The 19,806-nt window shown below is 58.9% G+C and overlaps 2 protein-coding genes across 4 annotated transcripts; both read left to right on the forward strand.

Annotated features, from left to right (window-relative positions):
- The first annotated feature begins 6,937 nt into the window (after positions 1 to 6,937).
- Positions 6,938 to 12,612, forward strand: ATP6V0C (ATPase H+ transporting V0 subunit c). Its single transcript, XM_059897503.1, has 3 exons — positions 6,938 to 7,158; positions 11,525 to 11,708; positions 11,858 to 12,612. The coding sequence occupies exons 1-3, from the start codon at positions 7,080 to 7,082 to the stop codon at positions 12,060 to 12,062; spliced, it is 468 nt and encodes a 155-aa protein (XP_059753486.1). The 5' UTR covers positions 6,938 to 7,079; the 3' UTR covers positions 12,063 to 12,612.
- A 165-nt stretch (positions 12,613 to 12,777) lies between these two features.
- Positions 12,778 to 19,702, forward strand: AMDHD2 (amidohydrolase domain containing 2). 3 transcript variants are annotated; one of them, XM_059896142.1, is made up of 11 exons: positions 12,778 to 12,934; positions 13,014 to 13,150; positions 13,231 to 13,370; positions 16,750 to 16,804; positions 16,980 to 17,192; positions 17,276 to 17,364; positions 17,444 to 17,588; positions 17,663 to 17,770; positions 17,936 to 18,004; positions 19,003 to 19,104; positions 19,480 to 19,702. In XM_059896142.1, exons 1-11 carry the CDS (start codon positions 12,852 to 12,854, stop codon positions 19,566 to 19,568), a joined length of 1,230 nt encoding a protein of 409 aa, XP_059752125.1. In that variant the 5' UTR covers positions 12,778 to 12,851; the 3' UTR covers positions 19,569 to 19,702. The 3 variants fall into 3 exon arrangements, 1 of the variants encoding a protein (XP_059752125.1); XR_009497493.1 differs by lacking the exon at positions 19,480 to 19,702 and having other exon boundaries at positions 17,913 to 18,004; positions 19,003 to 19,089; XR_009497494.1 differs by lacking the exons at positions 19,003 to 19,104; positions 19,480 to 19,702 and adding an exon at positions 18,189 to 18,273 and having other exon boundaries at positions 17,913 to 18,004.
- The last annotated feature ends 104 nt before the right edge of the window (positions 19,703 to 19,806 follow it).

A 19,806-nucleotide genomic window follows, 5' to 3' on the forward strand; every position in this document is an offset into this window, starting at 1 on the left:
TTGCATTTTAGTTGGGTGTGCGTATACAACAAACACGTAAGACCTATTTTCTCTGCCACGTGCACATGCCCGTCCTTCAGTTCCTCCCAGGGCCGGCGGATCGCCAGCGGCCCTCCCACCCTGCTGGCAGCCATGGCGGCTCTGTCCCGCTCTTGCCTTCTGTTCCTCTTCCCCACACTGGCGGCTGGACACTCACTCCTGCTGCTCCCCCTTCCTTCGGCGTTGCCTTCCAAGACCTGCGTCTTCCCGTCATCCCTTTCCTGCTGCCACCCTCAGATGGCCTGGCCCAGGTCCCAGAAATCCTGGGCTGGTAGGGGAAGAGAGGCTTGGCCCCAGTGTTGCCAGCTCTCTGGCACCAGCTGTTTCAGTTCCTCTTCTGGACCGAGAGCCTGGGCCTCTGGACCATTTCCCATCCATCAGTGGGCTGCGTGCCCCTGCCCCAGTACCCCTCCCCTGTTGGCCTGTGAGAGCAGGAGCCCCCCCATGGTCCTGCCCATGCTGGTGTCCATCGGACAGTTCTGGACGGGGATGGCTGTGCACCTGTCTCACGTGGCAGTGTGTGTTCCTGGGGCCTGCGGTTGGAGATGCCCCAACATTCCCTGCAGTCCCTTTTTTTTTTTTTTTAATTTATTTATTTATTATATTTTATTTTTGGCTGTGCTGGGTCTTCATTTCTGTGTGAGGGCTTTCTCCAGTTGCGGCGAGCGGGGGCCACTCTTCATCGCGGTGCACGGGCCCCTCAGTGTCGCGGCCTCTCCCGTTGCGGAGCACAGGCTCCAGACGCGCAGGCTCAGTAGTTGTGGCTCATGGGCCTAGTTGCTCTGCGGCATGTGGGATCCTCCCAGACCAGGGCTCGAACCCGTGTCCCCTGCATTGGCAGGCAGATTCTTAACCACTGCGCCACCAGGGAAGCCCCTTACAGTCCCTTCTTACTGTAAGTGGGCTTAGGCCCATCTTATGGTTGACATTAAGACACTGTGACCCTGGGACTTCCCTGGTGGTGCAGTGGTTAAGAACCCGTCTGCCAGTGCAGGGGACACGGGTTCGAGCCCTGGTCCAGGAAGATCCCACATGCCGCGGAACAACTAAGCCCGCGAGCCACAACTACTGAAGCCCACACGCCTAGAGACCGTGCTCCGCAGTGAGAGAAGCCACCGCAATGAAGAGTAGCCCCCGCTCTCCGCAACTAGAGAAAGCCTGTGCACAGCAACGAAGACCCAACACAGCCAAAAAAAAAAAAGACACTGTGACCCGGGCCAGAATTGGGCAAGATGCGTTCCCTGGGTGGGGGGATGGAGAAGGCCCCCATAGGGGAGGTAGGGATGCAGGCCTATATCCTCCAACATTTCAGAGGCATGCCTCCCTCAGGCTGGGTCAACTGTGGCGCCCACGGTGTCTGCCCAGAGCTCGACCAGGCTGGGCTACCTCTCTCCTCCCACCACCACCTCACGTGGGCCCCTTTTTGGGCCTGGTCCATGGTAATCGTATCTCAGCTTGTGTTCCCACCTGTAGCCAGCCATGGAAATGCTTTGTTTTATTGTCCTTTTAAACATTCAAATGGTTAAATTCAAAGTGAGCAATGCAGTGGCCCTTAGTGCCATCACAGTGCTGTGCAACCACCACTTCTATCTAGTTCCATGACATTTTCATCACTCCAAAAGGAAACTCATTTAAGCACTTGCTCTGCATTTCTCCCTGTCTCCTGGGTTTTTAAAAGGTAAAATATGCACCTCATAGAAAATCAATACAGTACAGGAATATCCACAGGGGGAGGTCTTCCTCCCAGTCTGGTCTCGGGGGCCCACCGCTGTCAGCAGGGTCTGTGTGCACTTCAGGTAACCCACCTGTGCGCTCTCCCCACCCTGCTGCCTGTCACTTAACTGCATCTCAGGGGTCATCCACCTGCTTCCATCTCAACAGCTGCCCAACTTTCTGTGGTGTGGATGGTCTGTAATTTAAGCACAAACAGGATCCTGTCTCTCCCCCGCTCAAACCCTCTTTATCTTTTGGGACTTCCCTGGTGGTCCAGCAGTTAAGACTCCATGCTCCCAATGCAGGGGTCCTGGGTTCGATCCCTGGTCAGGGAACTAGATCCCACATGCCACAACTAAAAGATTCCACATGCCACAACTAAAAGATTCCACATGCGGCAAAGAAGATCCCGCATGCCACAACTAAAAGATTCCACATGCGGCAAAGAAGATCCCGCATGCCGCAACTAAGACCCGGAGCAAACAAATAAACAAATAAATAAATAATATATTTTAAAACCCTCTTTATCTTTTTTTTTTTTTTTTTTTTTTTTTGGCCACACCGAGCAGCATGCAGGATCTTAGTTCCCTGACCAGGGATCGAACCCGTGCCCCCTGAATTGGGAGCATGGAATCTTAACCACTGGACTGCCAGGGAAGTCCCCCTCTTTATCTTTTAAAAAAAAAAAATTTATTTATTTAGTCTGTGCTAGGTCTTAGCTGCAGCACGTGGGCTCTTTAGTTTTAGTTGCGGCGTGCAGAATCTAGTTCCCTGACCAGGTATTGAACCCGGGCCCCCTGCATTGGGAGCGTGGTCTCAGCCACTGGAACACCAGGGAAGTCCCTCTCTTCATCTTTTAAGCCCTCATTTAGAGATCACCCGCTGGGGGCCATCTGAGCTTTCCAGGCTCCTCCCTCCTTTGTAGCTGATTTGGCACTGGGACGTCATTGTCTGTGAGTCCAGCCCTCCCAGGTAGGGTAGGAGCTGTCTTCCTCAATCTTGTATCCTCAGAGCCTAGCTCAGTGCCCACACACGGTAGATGCTCAATAAGTGCCAGACGAGTGGCTTAGAGTTGAAGGCTGACTGTTGGAGTGGAGGGAGGTCATACTGGCCTTCAGGGTGCTGAGCCCAGACCAAGGCCGATGGTGCCCACCAGGGCTGAGGATTCATCCAGTGCCCTTTCTGAGAACTTGCTCCCTGTGCCAGGCCCGGCGCCTGGCCCTGGTTTACTGTAAACCCATAGGATTCCCCCTTCCTTCCTCTCACTGGCCCGGGGAAGGAGTCACACACTGCCCCCTGGCAGTCGGGGCCGGCCCCTGGGCTCCCTGCCTGCTGCCAGTCTGGTTCTCAAAGAGTTTTAAGAATCAGTCAGGCTGGGAATTTCCTGACAGTCCAGTGGTAAAGCCTATGTGCTTCCATCGCAGGGGGTCCGGGTTTAATCCTTGGTCAGGGAACTAAGATCCCGCAAGCAGCTCTGCTTGGCCAAAAAAAAAAAAAAAAAAAAGAGAGAGAATCAATCAGGCCCTTTCTCATCAGCCCTCAGAGTTGGGGTCAGTGAGAAGTTGGGGGGCTGCTCCATCTCTGGGATCACCCCAGTCCTCCACCTCTTGCCTCTCTCAGGGCCTGACATCCAGCTGGAGCCACTCAGGAAAACACAGTTTCCCCTGCAGGACTAGCTGCCCCCAGCTGTGCCCCTGTCCTGCTTGTACATAGACATTTTTTATTTTAAAAAAACCTTGTATCTTTTTGTAAGCTCCAATTATTTTAATTATACCAAAAAGTCATTTTTATGCATCCCGCCCCTCCCCCCTCTGATATCGCAACTATATTTTTTGTTCCATCTCCTCCCAGCCTTGCCTGGACCACACTTAGCTCTTATCTATTCAAGTCAAGAGAGCCTGGTGCCCTCTCTGAGCATCACACCCTATGGTGTGTCTTCATGGCTACTCGGAAGAATGGGACTGTCCGCTGGGAGAAGGCGCTCTGCCTGGACACCTTGTCTGCAGTTTCCTGATGTTCTTGATAAGACTGCCATGTCAGGCTGCAGGACTCTCTCCTTTCTTCTTTGAAATGGCTTCCTCAGGATTAGTTCATCTTTCTAATCATTTGAGGCCCTTTGTCACTTTATTCCTGGTCTCCATCTCCCCAGCCATCTCCTCCTTCCCTGAGGTCTCTGCAAAGTGCCATTGGATTTCTCTCTCCCACCATCTTTCAGTCCAGACAGTGGGCCTGTTCATCCCCATTAGAACCCTCGGGGAAGTCGGGACCTCACCCCGCATCTCTCTATACCTCTCCCTATTGCGGTCTCTGCCTTGAGTCTCCCAAAGCCCCTCCTTCTTTATTCCTGGAAATTCCCACCTGCACAGTGACAGGCCAGGGGCTTGTGACACTGTGATTTCACTCCAGGGGCTGCATAACTGTGAGAGAGAGGGCAGAGGTGTGTGTCCCTGGCCATTCCCTTCCACATCCCCTGGCCCACCCCCTCCCTGGGCCCTGCCTGATTCTGGGAGGCCAAGGGGAAGGTGACCTGGGTCTCTCCTGTCCCTGGTCACCAGACACTCCCTGAGTGCCTATGCAGGAAGCAGGAGGTGTAGTAAGCCGCACGGGCTAGGCTCAGCCTGTGGAGTTTGAGTTTCAATTCCACTACTCGCTAGCCGGCTAACCCTGGGCAAGGTACTAAACCTTTCTAGGCCTGTTTCGTCCACAAAATGAGGGTAATGGTTATATCTTCCTCAAAGGATCATTATGAGGATTAGATAATGCCCCCAAATGCTTAGAGGGACATTGAAGGATTCCAGGACCAGAGTGACTGGTCAGATGTACCAGTTAGGAAGCTCCCATGGTGACAGGGCGAGGAAGACTGGGCAGGCAGACCAGGTTGGAGGCTGTGAGAAGATCCAGGCCAGAAGTAAAGGCCTGCCTGAGGGGCAGCAGCAGCAGCAGCAGTGAGGCAGGGGCAGAGCTGAGAGCTGGGAAGCCACAGAATCTCGGGGCCTGGTGAGTAATGAAGAGGGAGCTGTGACTCGAAGGCTGCTGGTGTGGCAGTGGCTGATGGCTGTGCCTCTTGCCGGAAATGGAAACAACCAAGTGGAAGCTGGTGGTGATGCGGTGGGAGGTGAGCTCAGTTTGAGACATGCGGGTTTGAGGTGTCAGCAGCCCCACTGGAGACCCGCTGTGACTTCTCACACCAGAACTTGGGCAGAAAACTAGAGGACGGTGAGCAAAGCCGACCTGCCCTCTGAGCCTGAGGAGGGAACCGTCTCCCTGACCTCCCAGTCTCAGGACTTCAGCTGTGCTGGGGTTTGTGCGCTTTGCCACCACTGTGCTTTTGGCTGTGCAGTTTCCCGAGGGGGGCTGTCCTGCATCTCCTTTCCTTAGTCTGAATTCTGCCCCTGCATGCAGCCTCCCTGCCCCCCAGCCAGTGACAGCTCCCTGGTCTGGGCTCCCCGGGCCCTGGACCCTGAGTGCCTGTAATTATGGGGATTGGGCCTGGGGCAGACACTTGGGCATTCGCTTGCTCGGACAGCTTCAGGTCTGGAAAGGTGCAGGTGATCAGCCAGGGTAGGGCAGGGCAGGGGGAGCCCTGGGAACACCCGGGACCTGCAGTGAAGCTGAGGCTTCAGGGCTTGGGTCCGTCCTTGCTCCTCCTTGTGACTCCAGGAAGGAATGAGGGCGTCAGGGCAGATGGAGGTGAACTGGAAAGAGTGGGGTGTGGAGAAGTGGGCAGCAGGCCGCGGCAGCAGAGAGGCCCATTCAGACAGCTTGACGAATGTTCCTCAGCTTAGAGAAATGGTGGTCACCAGCAACCTTGGCAAGGGCAAGGAGCTGGGGAGGAGGTGGAGATGCTGAGTGAAGATTCCTCTTTCCAGAAGTTGGTCAGGTGGCAGAGGGTGGTGGGGAGGGCTCTAGCAGAATGGTGGCCTCCTCTCTTTTGAAACACGACAGACATGGCACTCTGAGGGCTGCAAGTTCAGAGGGGGGCAAACTCAGCCTCACTGAGAAGAGGCTGTGAGGGAGGTTCCTGTCGTGGAAGGTGGGTCTGAGAGTCCAGTGGGAGGGCCAGGCCAGGGGAGGTGACCCCACCACCCACATGGAGAAGGTTGATGACAGCTGCCGCTCAGGCTGTTCAGGGAGGGTGCTTTAATGCTGGGACAAGGGCTTGGGGCTCAAGGGAGACCCAGGACCAGATGGCAGCCACCCAGGGCTCCTGAAATGGACGGGACAAAAAGGCAAAGGGAACCAGAGCTGGTGGGCAGAGATAAGGCAGCCAGTTGGGGTGCCAGGATGGCCACATGGAATCATCAGGGTGGGGCCAGTCCCAGGCCAGGCTGCCTGCTGGGCTGAGAGGGAACCACTTACTGCTGCTCCAGAGATAAGGGCGGCCCTGCATTTGCAGGCTTTGTGTGGGAACAGGCAGGACAGGGACCCCAGAAGATGTAGAAACCCGAGGAAGACTTCACAGGTTGCAACACCGACAGGGCTTCAAACCAGTCATGCTTACATTTTGAGGGGCAGAGACAACCCCTCCAACTGTAGTCTGGGTCCCTGATGCAAAGGAGGGAACAGATACGGGGGAGGGGGCTCCTTTTCCTCGGAAGCCAGGGGAGAAATCAACAATTGCTGGGTCGGGGCCTGGTGGGTCTGGAAGAGTCTGGGGACGGTTTCAGCGGGGTGGGGGTGGGGGGCAACCGGGGACACAGGATTTCAGCTCCGCCTGCTTGGACTCTCAGATCACCCCAGGAAGTATGAGGACGTTCGGGGTAGACGGTAGTCCTGGGTCCCTGCGGGCTGGGCCGTGAGAACCCCTCGGCCAGCCTGCACACCGAGAACGCAAAGAAAAGCGACGCTTGGAAGCGAACACCGAATAGTGCCGCGCAGCCGCAGAAGAGGAGGGGCACCTCGAGCCCCGCCCCATATGCTAATATGGCGCGCCACCGCCCCGCCCCGGCCCGGGGACCGGAAGGGCCCAACGCCGCGGGGTTCGAGAGGCCGGCGGCGCCCGACAGCGCACCTGAGGAGGCCGAGGTGGGGCGGGGCGCAGGGGTCCAGGCCGGCAAGGCGACAGCACAGTGCGTGGGCAGTCAGCGGGCCGCTAGGGGGCGTCCCGGGGCCGTGACGCCCCCTACCGGCGCGAAGTGGTATGGCCCGCAGGGGCGGGGCCCGGGTCATGTGACGCGGCCACGGCCGCCATTTTGTTCTGCGGTGCTGGTATTTAGAGCGCAGCGGCTGACGGCCCGGATCGCTTTCCCAGCCGTCTGATTGCTCGCTTCGTACAGCTCGGTGCTCGCCGCGCCCGGCCCGACCTCGCCCCCGCCTCACCCGCAGACATGTCCGAGGCCAAGAGCGGCCCCGAGTACGCTTCCTTTTTCGCGGTCATGGGCGCCTCGGCCGCCATGGTCTTCAGCGGTGAGCGCCGTGGCAGGAGGGACCCGGGAGGCGGGGGGCGCGCGGGGCTCGTGCCTGCTGCTCGCCGGGGTTTGGCGTGTGACGTCACTCTGACGTAATTTCGAGCTGTTGGGGGTCCCGGGTCTCACGTGACTGCAGGCCTGGGCCAGGACCCTGAGGGCTGCAGGGGGCTGTCGGGTGTCTGGAGGGCAGGGCATGCGGGCTAGGCCCCGGTGTGGGTCCCAGGGTCTCCCGGGGGTCCCGGGCTGGCCCGCGGCCAGCCGGTCGTGTCGGTGCGGGGGTGGGGCGGCGGCGCCGCTGCCATCTTAGCCCCTGGAGAGGCGGGAGCGAGGCTGGGGTGGGGGCTCGCGGTCCTGCGTCTGCTCCGCACCCGCCCCCCCCCATCCTGCGGCCAGGTGTGACATCACACCTCGGAAAGATCCCACGACACGGGGCCGACCCTGTCCGTGGGCGGCGGAGGTGGGGAATCCTGCCCTGGCGCTCCCCGCTGTGGTCCACAGCCCTCGCCCTTGTGGAGGCCTGGCCTGTCGGCGGGGGTCAGGTGGGTCTGCACCCAGTCAGGTGCTTCCGGTTAGGGCTTGTCGGTGTTTCCCAATACCCCTGTAGGCGGTGTGGGTTGGTTAGAAAAGCTGGGTTGAGAGGTTGGTCTTGAGAGCCGGCAGGGACCCAGAGGTGGGAGTGGAGTTGGGGGGTGGGGGTGGGGGTGGGTCAGACAGGCCGAGGGTGCAGTATGGATGTCTGGGAGACAGGCCAGCCTCAGCACTGCGTTTGCGGACGCTTGTCTGTGTGAGCGAGGTAGCATGCAGCCTCAGTGTTAAGGGGATTGGGGTTTTTTCCATAGAAGGAAGTCTTCAGTTCAGGCCTGAATGAATGAATGACCTTTTTCTCCTTCCCTGAGGCCTGGATTTGGGAGGGGCTGCCCTAGGAATGGAGAAGGGGCCTTGCAGGGTTTTTGATGGCACCTTGGTTTTGAAGTTGGGTCTTACCAGTACTGGGGTGTAAAATTCAATGAAAATTGGCCCTTCTGGGAGAAGAGCACTTGGGCCCGGCCAGGAATGTGGGACCCAGGGAGGTGAGTCCTGCAGCCCCTGTGGACTGGCCTGGCCTGGTCTGGTCCAGGCCTTCTGAGGTAGGTCTGGTTTCGGGCTTTGATGACTCGCCCTGCCCCACCCTGTGTGGTGGACTGGAGAGGCTCCCTATGCAGGTATGTGGAGGGATTGAACTCTAAACACTCTCTGCTGACTGTAAACACTAGTGGGGTGGGGGCTTGGGGCCTCCCTCTGCCCAGGCAGGCCTGACTGCCGGTCACAAGCTGCTGAGTGGGCCCTGCCCTTCCCATCATGTGTGAGTAAGGGGTCATTTGTGGTGGTAGAAGTGGCCTGTACTTCCCCTTCTGTCCTAAGCGACGCCTACTATTTCCACATCTTCCAGAGCTGCCTGCTCTCCCGTGCCTCCCAGCAGGCTGATGTACCCCCTTTTCCCCCAGCCTTTTCTGCTCTTTGCCTCTGGAATGCCTTCAGGGCCAGTGCCTAGCCACTTGTGGGTTGTTGATTGGATGTCATTGACCATTCAGCAATTCTCCATTGAGCTCCTACTATGTGCCAGGCACTGGGGGACATCGGTGAACAAAACAAGAACCCTGCCCATGTGGAACTTGAATTCTCGCTGAGTTTGCCCCTGAACCCTTTTTCCGTATCCAGCTCCTGGCCTCCTTCCGGTCACCAGGTGCCTCTCTTCCTGTCCTTCTAGAACTTACTTGGTACTTTTGAATGGAGCGTGACCAGCAGGTCTTTGGAAGTTACTGAGAACAGGGTATCACTGGTCCAGAGGTATTTTGCTTGCCTCAGGCTCCTGGGAATTGGGGCCACCCGTTCTGGTTGGCTCGTATGCAGCTCCACTCCTGCTCCCCTCCCTACATGGGGCTTGCTGTGGCCCTACAGTAGCCAGCTTCTTACTTGGTCAGTTGGGTCAGACTCTGACTTAATTTCTTTCTCTAGAACCTTTCTCCGGGGCCTGTCTTCGTCTACTTCCTTGTGCCTTCCTGAACAGTTCTCAGGCCTCAGATGTTGCTGCCAGGGTGAGTGCAAGCTCTGTCCGCTGCTCCTGGCCCAGATTGCCCCTGGCCTGCCTAGCACTTGGCTGACTGGTCTTCTTACGACTGAATGAGGTCCACTCCCTCTCCCAATCCCCATCACCCATTCCAGCTTCCCTTTTTTTCTTAACTTACGATCCAAGTCTTGTATATTCTTTCTTCATCATGTCTTCCATGGAGCCGTCAGTTGCTCCTTTTCCATATCTTCTGTGACTTCCTCCCTACCAGTGAGCCGCTGGTGTTTGGCGCTATGTTCACGGAACCGTGTGCTGATTCCTCTTTCTGTTCCCTGCTCCATCTGGAGCACCTTCAGGCTTGGACTCTGGAGCTGGCATCCAGGGTCTTCGCAGCCCAGCTGCCTGGGCCAGGCTGCTCTTCCCTCTTGATGGTCATCCTTGTTCCCTTTGTTCCTCTTGTGGCTTCCCCACCCCCAGGGGAAGCACAGCCACATGATCTCCATGCTGCACTCTACAGAGAAGGGCCCAGCTCACTTGCTGACTCTCGCCCGCTCCAGCCTTGCAGCAGGGCCCACTGCCTGGGGTGCTGGCTTCCCTGTAATGGGGTCTCACTCAGTGCCACCTATCAGTCTGTGCCCTCGTCCTTGAGTAATGAGCCCTGGTGCTGGCCTGGTGTGGTGCTGGGCCCGTAGTAGGAGGCCAAAAAATGCACTGTTGCTCCAGGAGCGGCTTGGTGAAGATTGGCACCTGAAGGCTGGATGTTGGGGGTGTGGAGGGGAGGCAGTGCAGGTCCTGCTGCCCCCACCGCTGCCTCCCTCCCTCCCTCTGCTCCCTATCTGGTGTCTCTGCTCTGTGTGGTCTGGAATCTTCTTCCTCTTGCCTCGCCTTTCTGTGACCACCTACTCTATCAGTCCTCCACTCAGTTGTCACCTCCCTTGTGAAACCTTTCCCCAGACCTCCCCACTCTTCCTGGAATGTGTTGCCATGCTTGGAGGGGCTGCGTCTGTCTCTTCACCAGGCTCAGAGCCCTGGGAAGGCAGAGCCCCTCTGACCTCATCCCTGCTCTGCAATGAGCACAGATTAGTCATCTTTTGGCAGCCCAAATAGGTGAGTCAAAGATGCACAGGAGTGTCTGGGATTGTCCTGGCCCCTTCCACCTCTGACCCATGTCAGCATCTGCTCAAGCCGCACATTGGGAGCCTCGAGGGCGGCGACTGGAGTCAGAAGAGTTGCCTGGGCCCCTGTGGTTCTCTGTTGTGCTTGCAAACGTTTTTTCTAGGCTTGGAAGACAGGCCAGGAGAAGGGGGGCTTTCAGGAAGGCAGCCCACCCTGGGAAGAGGGAGGAGGGACAGTGGCAGGGGAGACAGGAGTCCTGCAGTGCCTAGAGCCCCGCCCCCCCCCCCCCCAATTACTGGAGGCCTCAGCACAAGCTAGGCTTCTCACAGGTCTGCAGGGGCCTTGGGGTCGGCCTGGGTGATGGCTTCACAGCCCACTGTCTGTCCTGTACCATCCTCTCTTTGACTTGCCCTTTCTCTGGTTGTTCAGAGAGGATTCTCCCCGAACTCAAGGGTCCTGGCCTGCTCTGTGGCTGAGGGTGCCGAGAGCTGCCTTTTCTGGCAGAGCATTCAGCCTGTTGACAGACACACTAGCTCTTGCTGCAGCGTGTCCCTGGGCTGGGAGTTGTGGGAAGTGGGGTGGGCAGGGTGGGGAGTGGGCGAACCTCTGGCCTGAGAGGACGAGAATTGCCAGGCCAGCTTCCCCTGACCCTGCACGGCAGTGGCTCTTCCAGCGTGTTGTCTCTGCACTTAGTCCCAGGGCTTGTGGGCTGACCCAGGCTCAACATCTGGGCTGTTGACATAGCTTGTGCTTTTCTAGGCCTTTCTTGACCTGGGAAAGAGCCTGGTGGGACAAAAGGTGCCCAGAATCTGCAAGGCTTCTGTGCCCAGCTGCCTGTTTCCCCACGTGACAGGGCAACCTGTCACAGCTCCACCTTTTAGGTCTGAGGCTCCATGGGAGCATGGGATCTATGCAGCAGGCATGGGGAGTGCTGGTGAGCCTGGGTTGGGATTTCACAGGAGAGCAGGAGCCCATACGGGCCAGACAGCCATGAGGGCATCTGGTGGAGGAACCCATACAGTGGGTTCCTTGAGTGCCCAGCTGTGGCCGTTCCTCTGAAGGCCACCTGCTCTTGGCCGAGTGCCACTTTCGTCTTGCCCCTTGCGGGTGATAACTTGCGTTGGCCTTCAAGTATGCCAAAAGCTGCCCCCAGGGTCCTGGCCACAGGTGCTCTGGGCTCACCTCCTCTTCTCCCCCTCAGCCCTGGGTGCCGCCTATGGCACAGCCAAGAGTGGCACTGGCATCGCAGCCATGTCTGTCATGCGGCCGGAGCTGATCATGAAGTCCATCATCCCAGTGGTCATGGCCGGTATCATCGCAATCTATGGCCTGGTGGTGGCAGTCCTCATTGCCAACTCCTTGAATGATGGCATCAGTCTCTACAGGTGAGGCCTGGGTTGCTCTCCCTACACCCTGCCTGGGGTAAAGCCACTGTGCGGAGCCGGGAGGGGTCTTGGGTGGATGGCTGGTGACCCATGCCTGCTGCCTTCCCTGGCTGTTGGCTAACATCCATCCTGTGTACTCTCTCCCCCAGGAGTTTCCTTCAACTGGGCGCTGGCCTGAGCGTGGGCCTGAGTGGGCTGGCAGCTGGTTTTGCCATCGGCATCGTGGGGGACGCCGGCGTGCGGGGCACTGCCCAGCAGCCCCGGCTATTCGTGGGCATGATCCTGATCCTCATCTTCGCCGAGGTGCTCGGCCTCTACGGTCTCATCGTCGCCCTCATCCTCTCCACAAAGTAGCCCCTCCGGGCCCACCAGCCACAGAATATGATGTAAAGACCACCCCCTCCTCATTCCAGAACGAACAGCCTGACACACACGCACGGGGCATCTGCCTGCCAGTAGTTGGTCTTGTAAATGCGCAGTGTCCTAGTGCCCATCGTCTGTTGCCCCCAGCCTTGCCCCTGCCCGCCCCGTGCCGTGGACATCTGGGCCCACCACTCCCGGTCCAGGCCCCTGACCAGTGAGGATGCAGGCCTCTGGCCACCCCCACCCATCTGCCCTAGAGTGCTCTGTGTATAAGGATGAATTAGAGTTGTCATTTTCTCTTCACTGGATGTTTATTTATAAAGATTTGACCTGTTCATACGTCTGTGGAGCAGCCCTCCGTCTCCCAACTCTATAGTAATCTTAGGTAGACTGTTGCGTTGTGCGGTTACCATTTGCCCTGAGACGCGTTGGATGGAACCACCTCCTGCAGCCCTGGCTGCCAGGGCCGTGGCGCAGTGTGTTGGGCCCACTGGGCCCTGGCGCCGAACCGTGTCCAATAAAGTTCTCGGATGTGACTGGATTCCTGGGTGTGGGTTGCTTGTTGGGGCCCCGGGCTCGCGGGTGGCGGGGCCGGGAAGGAGGGGCCGAGGGCCGGGCCACCCGGGAAGACGTTGCTGCGTCACTGTGGACTGCGCTGGTCACGTGGGCGCCCGGATCACGTGGGCGCGCCTCAGTCAGCTGAGAGTCACGTGCGCCCGGCCAAGCTCTAGGCCGGAACTCGGCGCGGAATCCGGCGCCTCCCGCTCGGTTGGGCTCAGGATGCGCGGCGGGCAGGGCGCGGCGCGGGCCCCGGTGATCCAGTTCACCAACTGCCGCATCCTGCGGGGCCGGGCGCTGCTCAGGTGGGTGCGGGCCGGGGCCGGGGCTGCCTGGTGGGCTCCGGGGCCGGTGATGCGAACCTCCGCCCCGCTCTGTGCGCAGGGAGGATCTGTGGGTGCGAGGGGGCAGCATTCTGGACCCGGAGAAGCTGTTCTTTGAGGAGCGGCGCGTGGCTGACGAGCAGAGGGACTGCGGGGGCTGCATCCTAGCGCCCGGCTTCATCGACGTGCAGATCAACGGTGTGGTCTGGAGCCCGCGGGGCGGGGACCCAGAGGAGGAGCTCTGAGCATCGTGTGATCCCCTCTTGTCTGTACCGCAGGTGGGTTTGGCGTTGACTTTTCTCAGGCCACGGAGGACGTGGGTTCGGGAGTCGCCCTGGTGGCCCGGAGGATCCTGCCACACGGAGTCACCTCCTTCTGTCCCACCTTGGTCACCTCGCCACCGGAGGTTTATCGCAAGGTGAGGTCAGGCTCCCAGCCTCAAGCGAAGGAGGCCCCAGGAGCACCCAGCCTCTTAATTTTCAAATCTGATCTCTTTCCCTCACGAACACCCCTTGGCCCTTGAGTCTGGCCTCACCTGCTGGCCTCCCTCCACCCGGGCCTGGGGGTCCCCTCCCCTGGGCTTTCTCATCCAGGTGTTCCTCCGCCTGGTGTGCAACTGCGGGTCTGACTGTCCCCATGGGCTTCCGCATTCGCTGCCTCAGCCACCTGCCATATGCCCTCCCCACCCTGCAATCTGGCCGCCTCCAGGCACCTCCTTGACTAAGGCTGCTGGGACTCTGTGATTGCCACGTCCTTAGTTGATCATGCCCCACCACCGATCTGTGGTATGCGGTGCCAGTGAACAGCTCTACAGAAAGAAGCTCCGTCGCCTGCCCCAGGCTTCCTCTGCTGCTCCCGCATGCACCACCACACTGTTCCAATTCTTTCTTATCTGCAAGTCTTGGGATTCAGTTGTCCACGGTCCATTTTTCCTTTAAGTTTTACTTTGTACGCAGCTTCTCCGGTTTTGCTCTTTGCCACGTTATGTTATTCGATCTTGTTTTCTCTGTATATTGTTCTGTTCTCTGAATTTATGAATTGTAGCTGGCACACAACATACGTGTTTGCTCCTTAGTATTTACCCCTTTCTTTTTTTTTTATAAATTTATTTATTTATTTATTTATTTTTTGGGTGTGTTGGGTCTTCGTTTCTGTGCGAGGGCTTTCTCTAGTTGTGGCGAACGGGGGCCACTCTTCATCGCGGTGCGCGGGCCTTCTCACTGTTGCGGCCTCTCTTGTTGGGGAGCACAGGCTCCAGACGCGCAGGCTCAGTAGTTGTGGCTCACGGGCCTAGTTGCTCCGCGGCATGTGGGATCTTCCCAGACGAGGGCTTGAACCCGTGTCCCCTGCATTGGCAGGCAGATTCTCAACCACTGTGCCACCAGGGAAGCCCTACCCCTTTTTTAAAAGCATGGGTATTCCTTTATTCGAGTACCATGGAGTCCTTGAGTTTGCGGAATTAACACGGTTACCTTTTAGTCTACCTTTTATGTTCTAGTTTTGTAGTTTTTCTCCAGAACAGGATCCATCCCAGGATCCCGGATTGTGTTGCCTGCTGTGGGGTCCCTTCCTGGGTGTGTGCAAACAGACTCAGAGCCGGGAGGCGGGGGAGGTTGGCTGTGGACCCGGGTTCGATCCCGGCCCCCTGACTTCATGTATTGTCTGGGAGACTCGGGACAACGTTATTTGTTTCTGAGCCTCAGTTTTTTCAAACCTTAAGTAAGAATAATAACGGAATCCATCTCTTAGGGTTGGGCGCTCAGCACTATGCTTGGTTCATAGTATGCCCTTGGTAAATGTCAGCTATGGACATCTTTCTGGAAATTTCCCTGAGTCTCCCACGACAGAGTCAGGTGTCAAAAACCAATCTTGTTTTCCTGCTGCAAACTGGCCCCTGGTTCTGTGTTTTCTCTCTCAGTCATCAGGCTGTAATTTCCCTGCCCAGGATCCAGGAACATGCCTACCCTCTTGCCCCCGCTTCTTTCTCCTCCCCTCTCCTGGTCCCCAACAGTGAGGCTTAGTGACTCTTAACCCAGTCTCCCAACTGCTCTCCCAGCCCTGGGTCCTGCCAGAGTGGCCTTTCCCAGGTATCAGGCTCCGCACAACACTCATGTTTCCCCCAACCTCCTGCAGGGTGGACCAACCCTCCTGAGCATTCCTTCCCCACCTGCATTTCAGCCATTCGAGGCAGCTCCCTCTTCTGCCCCCAAGCTCTCTGCCTGGAAGGCCTCTGCCTCTCTCTGTCCACCCTGTGTAGCTCCTCTGCTGCACACTGCCCATGCCGTGCTGTCACCCGCTGCCCCTGATTTCAAGCAGCACCTTCAAGCATCATGATATGAACTGTGGGGCTTCTTCCATAGGGGAAGGAGTTTTGGGCCAGTAGGGCTTCTGTCTTATGTTTTCTTCCTGGCACCCGTCACCCTTCATAAATGCTTACAGGATGAAAGCCTTGGGAGGCATAGAGTAAACTGATGTATGGTGGAAATCGTGGAGGGCTTTGAATATGAAAACTTTGATACCAGTATCGCGTTAGAAACTAGAGAACTGTTCACTTGGATGTCCCCACACACGCCCCCCCCTTCGTTCTGCCCCACCTCCCTCCAGGGCCATTTCACAGTGGGCGGAAACGGATCGCTACTTTGTCAGAAGTTCTTCAGGTCCACTGAGACCAGCTGCTCTTTTTCGGGGGTCTCTTCCTCCAGTCTTGCCCTTTCCTACCCTTCCAGGAGGAGGGTCTGAGTGCGTTGTTCTCTGCTTCAGGTCCATTGTCTGCTGAGTCAACATCAGGCACCTCCTCAGGGTGGCAGCCAGGCCCTTTCCTCAGGCCCCACACGCCCTCTACACTTTCACCTTTTCCACTGCTTTCCTGCCTTGAACGTGCCTCATTCCCTTCATCTCCAGACTGTCTGTTCTGTCTACTCAGTGCTTTCTAGCATTCCCTTTTAAAACTCTATTCTAGAAAAACTCAGCCATTATTTCTTTTTTTAATTTTAATTTTCTAACCCTTTAGTGAACTTACATGTATCACACGGCTTGTTAGGAAAAACAGCAGCCCTTTGTTCCCACCAGTTCCTACCTAGAGGTAATCACTTTGAACTCAGCTGACCCTTGGAATTTGCCCCCATATCTCTAGAAAATGTGCTAGTACTCCTGCTTAACTTTTTGGTTTAGGGCAGCGTAAATGTTGCTTTCCACCAGGAAAGATAAGAGTTAGCTTTCTGTTAGCCCTTTGAGGCCCATCTCCTGCCCTTCCAGCCCCCCATCCTCCCCAGAGAGTCACACAAGTGCCTTTGCCCCTGGTGTCCAGATCCGGGCACAGTGTGGCTGCGCCGTCGGTGCCTGAGCTTTCCGGCCACCAAGCCCTGCTTCTGCCCCTTGCTCTGCCTGGACTGCGTGCCCTCCTCCTCCACCAGCCCTGCTTCCTGGGCCTGCAGCTCAGTGAGGCCAGGCTGGTCATCCTGTCTGGGTCCAGACCCTTTGGTGCGCAGCCCGCTGCGTCCTAGCTGCTGTCTGACGGGGCCACCTTGAGGGCCTTGGTGCCACGTGCCTGCCCCCTGCTTGGGAGCTGTCTCCCCGCCTCTAGGTCCTCTCAGGCAGGGCAGGCTTGCATCCCTGGGCACCTGTCATTTCTTGATGTGCTGTGCTTTCCCGTGGTTGGGGTCTTCGACCATCTTCTAACACCTGAGGGAAGGCCAGCAGGGGCTGGGCTCTGAACTCTGACCTCTGACCTTGACTGGGCTGTGACCTCTGGGTGCTGGGCCGTGGGGGGCAGGGCTTTAACAGCTGGTTCCCCCCAGGTCCTTCCTCAGATCCCCGTGAAGAGTGGTGGTCCCCATGGGGCAGGGGTCCTCGGTGAGTGGCTGACCCCTCTCCCCACCCCTACCTTGGGAGGCTCCTTGGGGACCTGTTGGCAGCCCCTTGCCTTCCAGATGCCCAACTGGGGAGGGAGGGCGGGCAGGCAAGAGGGGCCAGGGTGGGGGCTGCAGGGCAGGGGGCCTGCTGGAACCATACCCTCCCCTCCCCCCAGGGGTGCACCTGGAGGGCCCATTCATCAGCCGCGAGAAGCGGGGCGCACACCCCGAGGCCCACCTGCGTTCCTTTGAGGCCAACGCTTTCCAAGACTTGCTGGCCATCTATGGGGGCCTGGACAATGTCTGCATCGTGACACTGGCCCCTGAGTTGGGCCGCAGCCACGAGGTGATCCGGGCATTGACGGCCCTCGGCATCTGCGTGTCCCTAGGTAAGGGGGTGTGTCATCACCTTGGGGGCCGGCCCACCCGGGGTCCTGGGCCGGGTGCAGAGTCTGAGTCTGGGTCCCCGCAGGGCACTCAGTAGCTGACCTAGGCACTGCGGAGGAAGCCGTGCAGAGCGGGGCCACCTTCATCACCCACCTCTTCAACGCCATGCTGCCTGTGAGTGCCACCCCAGCTCCTGGCGGGAGGGTGCAGGGGTCCTGCTGTCGCTCAGCGCCCCCCGCCTGCCCCTGCCCAGTTCCACCACCGTGACCCAGGCATCGTGGGGCTCCTGACCAGTGATCGGCTGCCCCTGGGCCGCCACATCTTCTACGGGATGATTGCTGACGGCATACACACCAACCCTGCCGCCCTGCGCATCGCCCACCGGGCCCACCCCGAGGGTGAGCGGCCATACAGGGCGGGAGCCGGTAGGAAGACGAGGCCGGGCAGCTCCTGAGGCCCCTTCCCCTTGCAGGGCTGGTGCTGGTCACTGATGCTGTCCCTGCCCTGGGCTTGGGCAATGGCCGTCACACGCTGGGGCAGCAGGAGGTGGAGGTGGATGGGCTGACAGCCTACGTGGCAGGTGAGTGACCCCTGTCCCGAAGACTGCCGGAGTGAGGATAGCCTCTCAGCTCCTCTGGTGGGATATAAGAACCTGGGTGTTCCCTGCCGACCCACTGGGCCTTCGGGTGGCCCAATGTGCCTGGTGCCCTTGGCCTCCCCAGAACCTGCCCTCTCTGCTCTCAAGGCACCAACACACTGAGTGGCAGCATAGCCCCAATGGATACCTGCGTCCGGCATTTCCTGCAGGCCACAGGTCAGTGAGGCTGGGGTGCGTGTGCCGCGCGCGTGTGTGTGTGTGTGCGCGTGCGCGCACGCTGGGGCAGAGGCTACATCTGGGAGTGGCTGGAGGGAAGAGTGGGGACCACCAGGGCCTGTCTGTGTCTGGTGGGGTCCCCAGGGGATGGGCACTAGGAATGTGGCCAAGGTCCCGCCTGCAGGAGCTCATGGCAGAGGGAGAGGGCTGCGAGCAAGCGGATGGCTGGAACCCACAGTGACAGGCACTGAAACCACGGCATCCGAGGGCAGGGCCTTGGCCTGGGGCCTGTGGGACTGCAGGATTGGCAGGTGCAGAGCTGTGGAGGGCGGCGGGGTGGGGGCAGCACTCCAGGCTCCAGGGTTGGGCTGCTCGGGGGTCTCTCAAGGGGGTTGGCATGTTCTTGGGGAGGTGATGAGGGTGTGTCTGGCAGAGGCTGTGGTGGGCCAGGCCCTGTGGGGCTCTTGGCAGTGCCTTGGGGCTGGGATGTCACGCAGGGGGCGGGGGTTAGGGGGCACCATGGTCCAAGGTGCTGTTTGGAGCCGCAGGGAGACGAATTGGGAGGCACGGACAGCTGTGGCCTGGCTTGGGGGGTGAAGCAGGGGATGGAGAGAATTGGGGTACCCAGCAGTGTCCTCAGGTTGGGGGGAGGGGAGGGCCTCGTCACCCTGCTGTGGAGTCCTGGGGTGTGACCTTAGGATTTGGAGCTCTGGGGCTGGGGGGGAACCCTACTGGGTATCCTCTTCCTGCCACTTACCCATCCCAGCCCTGCAGGGACCTCACTGACAAAATGCTCTGGACCCAAATGCCTGCAGGCCCCTCCCCTTGGCTTCCAAGGAGAGCACCCCTCCAGGAAGCAGGACCCCAGGCATCATGAGGCCACCCAGGACTCGGTGCTCTGCCGCTGCACCCCCACCCCCGGCCTTGCCTGCCCTGAAGTCAAATGGCAGAGCCAGCCAGAGGTTGGGGGTAGTCACCCATTTGTGCTCCCTGAGCAGGCTGCAGCGTGGAGTCTGCCCTGGAGGCTGCGTCCCTGCACCCTGCACAGCTGCTGGGCCTGGAGAAGCACAAGGGGACCCTGGACTTCGGAGCCGATGCAGGTCAGGGCCCAATGAGGGGCGGCCTGGGAGTTCCTGGGAGGCCCGGGACAGGGCCAGGGAGGCAGGTGGGCAGGAGGTGGGCTCTTCCCCTCGCCTAGGTGGCTTTGCCTGGCCAGCGGCCTCGGTCGGCCCCCCCTTTCCCATCCAGCAAGCCAGGCCTTCTGGCATCTGAGACGGGCCAGGCAAGGGTCTGCGGGAGCATTGTTGTCTGTTCTCTGCTGCCCGGAGTCTTGCTTCTGGGGCCTCAGTCTGTGATGGGCCGGGATGTCCTGCACAAGTCGTGTGCTGGGCCTTGGTTTCCCGCACCCGGGCCTTGGGGTGGGGACAGTGGCGGCCCTGCCCCTGCCTGCTTCTCACCACCCACCTCTGACCCAGACTTTGTGGTGCTCGACGACTCTCTCCACGTCCGGGCCACCTACATCTCGGGCGAGCTGGTGTGGCAGGCGGAAGAAGCCAGGCAGTGACTGAGGACTGCCGCTGGAGGGGATGCCCAGCCCCAGCTGGACACTGTCGGCTGGGCCATCGAGGAACTGGTCTCCAGAGAGTGGTGGGGGCCTCGGCCCGGAGGCGGCTGGCTTGGATAAACATGTGCCCCGTAGGGACTCGCCTGGTCTCTGAGTTTTTTGCTTCAAAGCGGGGCTTTTGCTGTTTCTGCCCTCACCCTGGTGGCTGTTGGCGGTGGTGGTTGGGGGTAGTGTTTGT

This window comes from Balaenoptera ricei, chromosome 15 (genome assembly GCF_028023285.1).
Source record: "Balaenoptera ricei isolate mBalRic1 chromosome 15, mBalRic1.hap2, whole genome shotgun sequence".
Taxonomy (NCBI): Eukaryota; Metazoa; Chordata; class Mammalia; order Artiodactyla; family Balaenopteridae; genus Balaenoptera; species Balaenoptera ricei.

Coding starts and splice junctions, on each gene's coding strand:
- ATP6V0C (XM_059897503.1), top strand. CDS start 7,080: ATGTCCGAGGCCAAGAGCGGCCCCGAGTACGCTTCCTTTTTCGCGGTC. Junction 7,159..11,524: donor GGCCGCCATGGTCTTCAGCG/GTGAGCGCCGTG, acceptor TCTCCCCCTCAG/CCCTGGGTGCCGCCTATGGC. Junction 11,709..11,857: donor GATGGCATCAGTCTCTACAG/GTGAGGCCTGGG, acceptor TCTCTCCCCCAG/GAGTTTCCTTCAACTGGGCG.
- AMDHD2 (XM_059896142.1), top strand. CDS start 12,852: ATGCGCGGCGGGCAGGGCGCGGCGCGGGCCCCGGTGATCCAGTTCACC. Junction 12,935..13,013: donor CGGGGCCGGGCGCTGCTCAG/GTGGGTGCGGGC, acceptor CTCTGTGCGCAG/GGAGGATCTGTGGGTGCGAG. Junction 17,589..17,662: donor CCACCGGGCCCACCCCGAGG/GTGAGCGGCCAT, acceptor TTCCCCTTGCAG/GGCTGGTGCTGGTCACTGAT.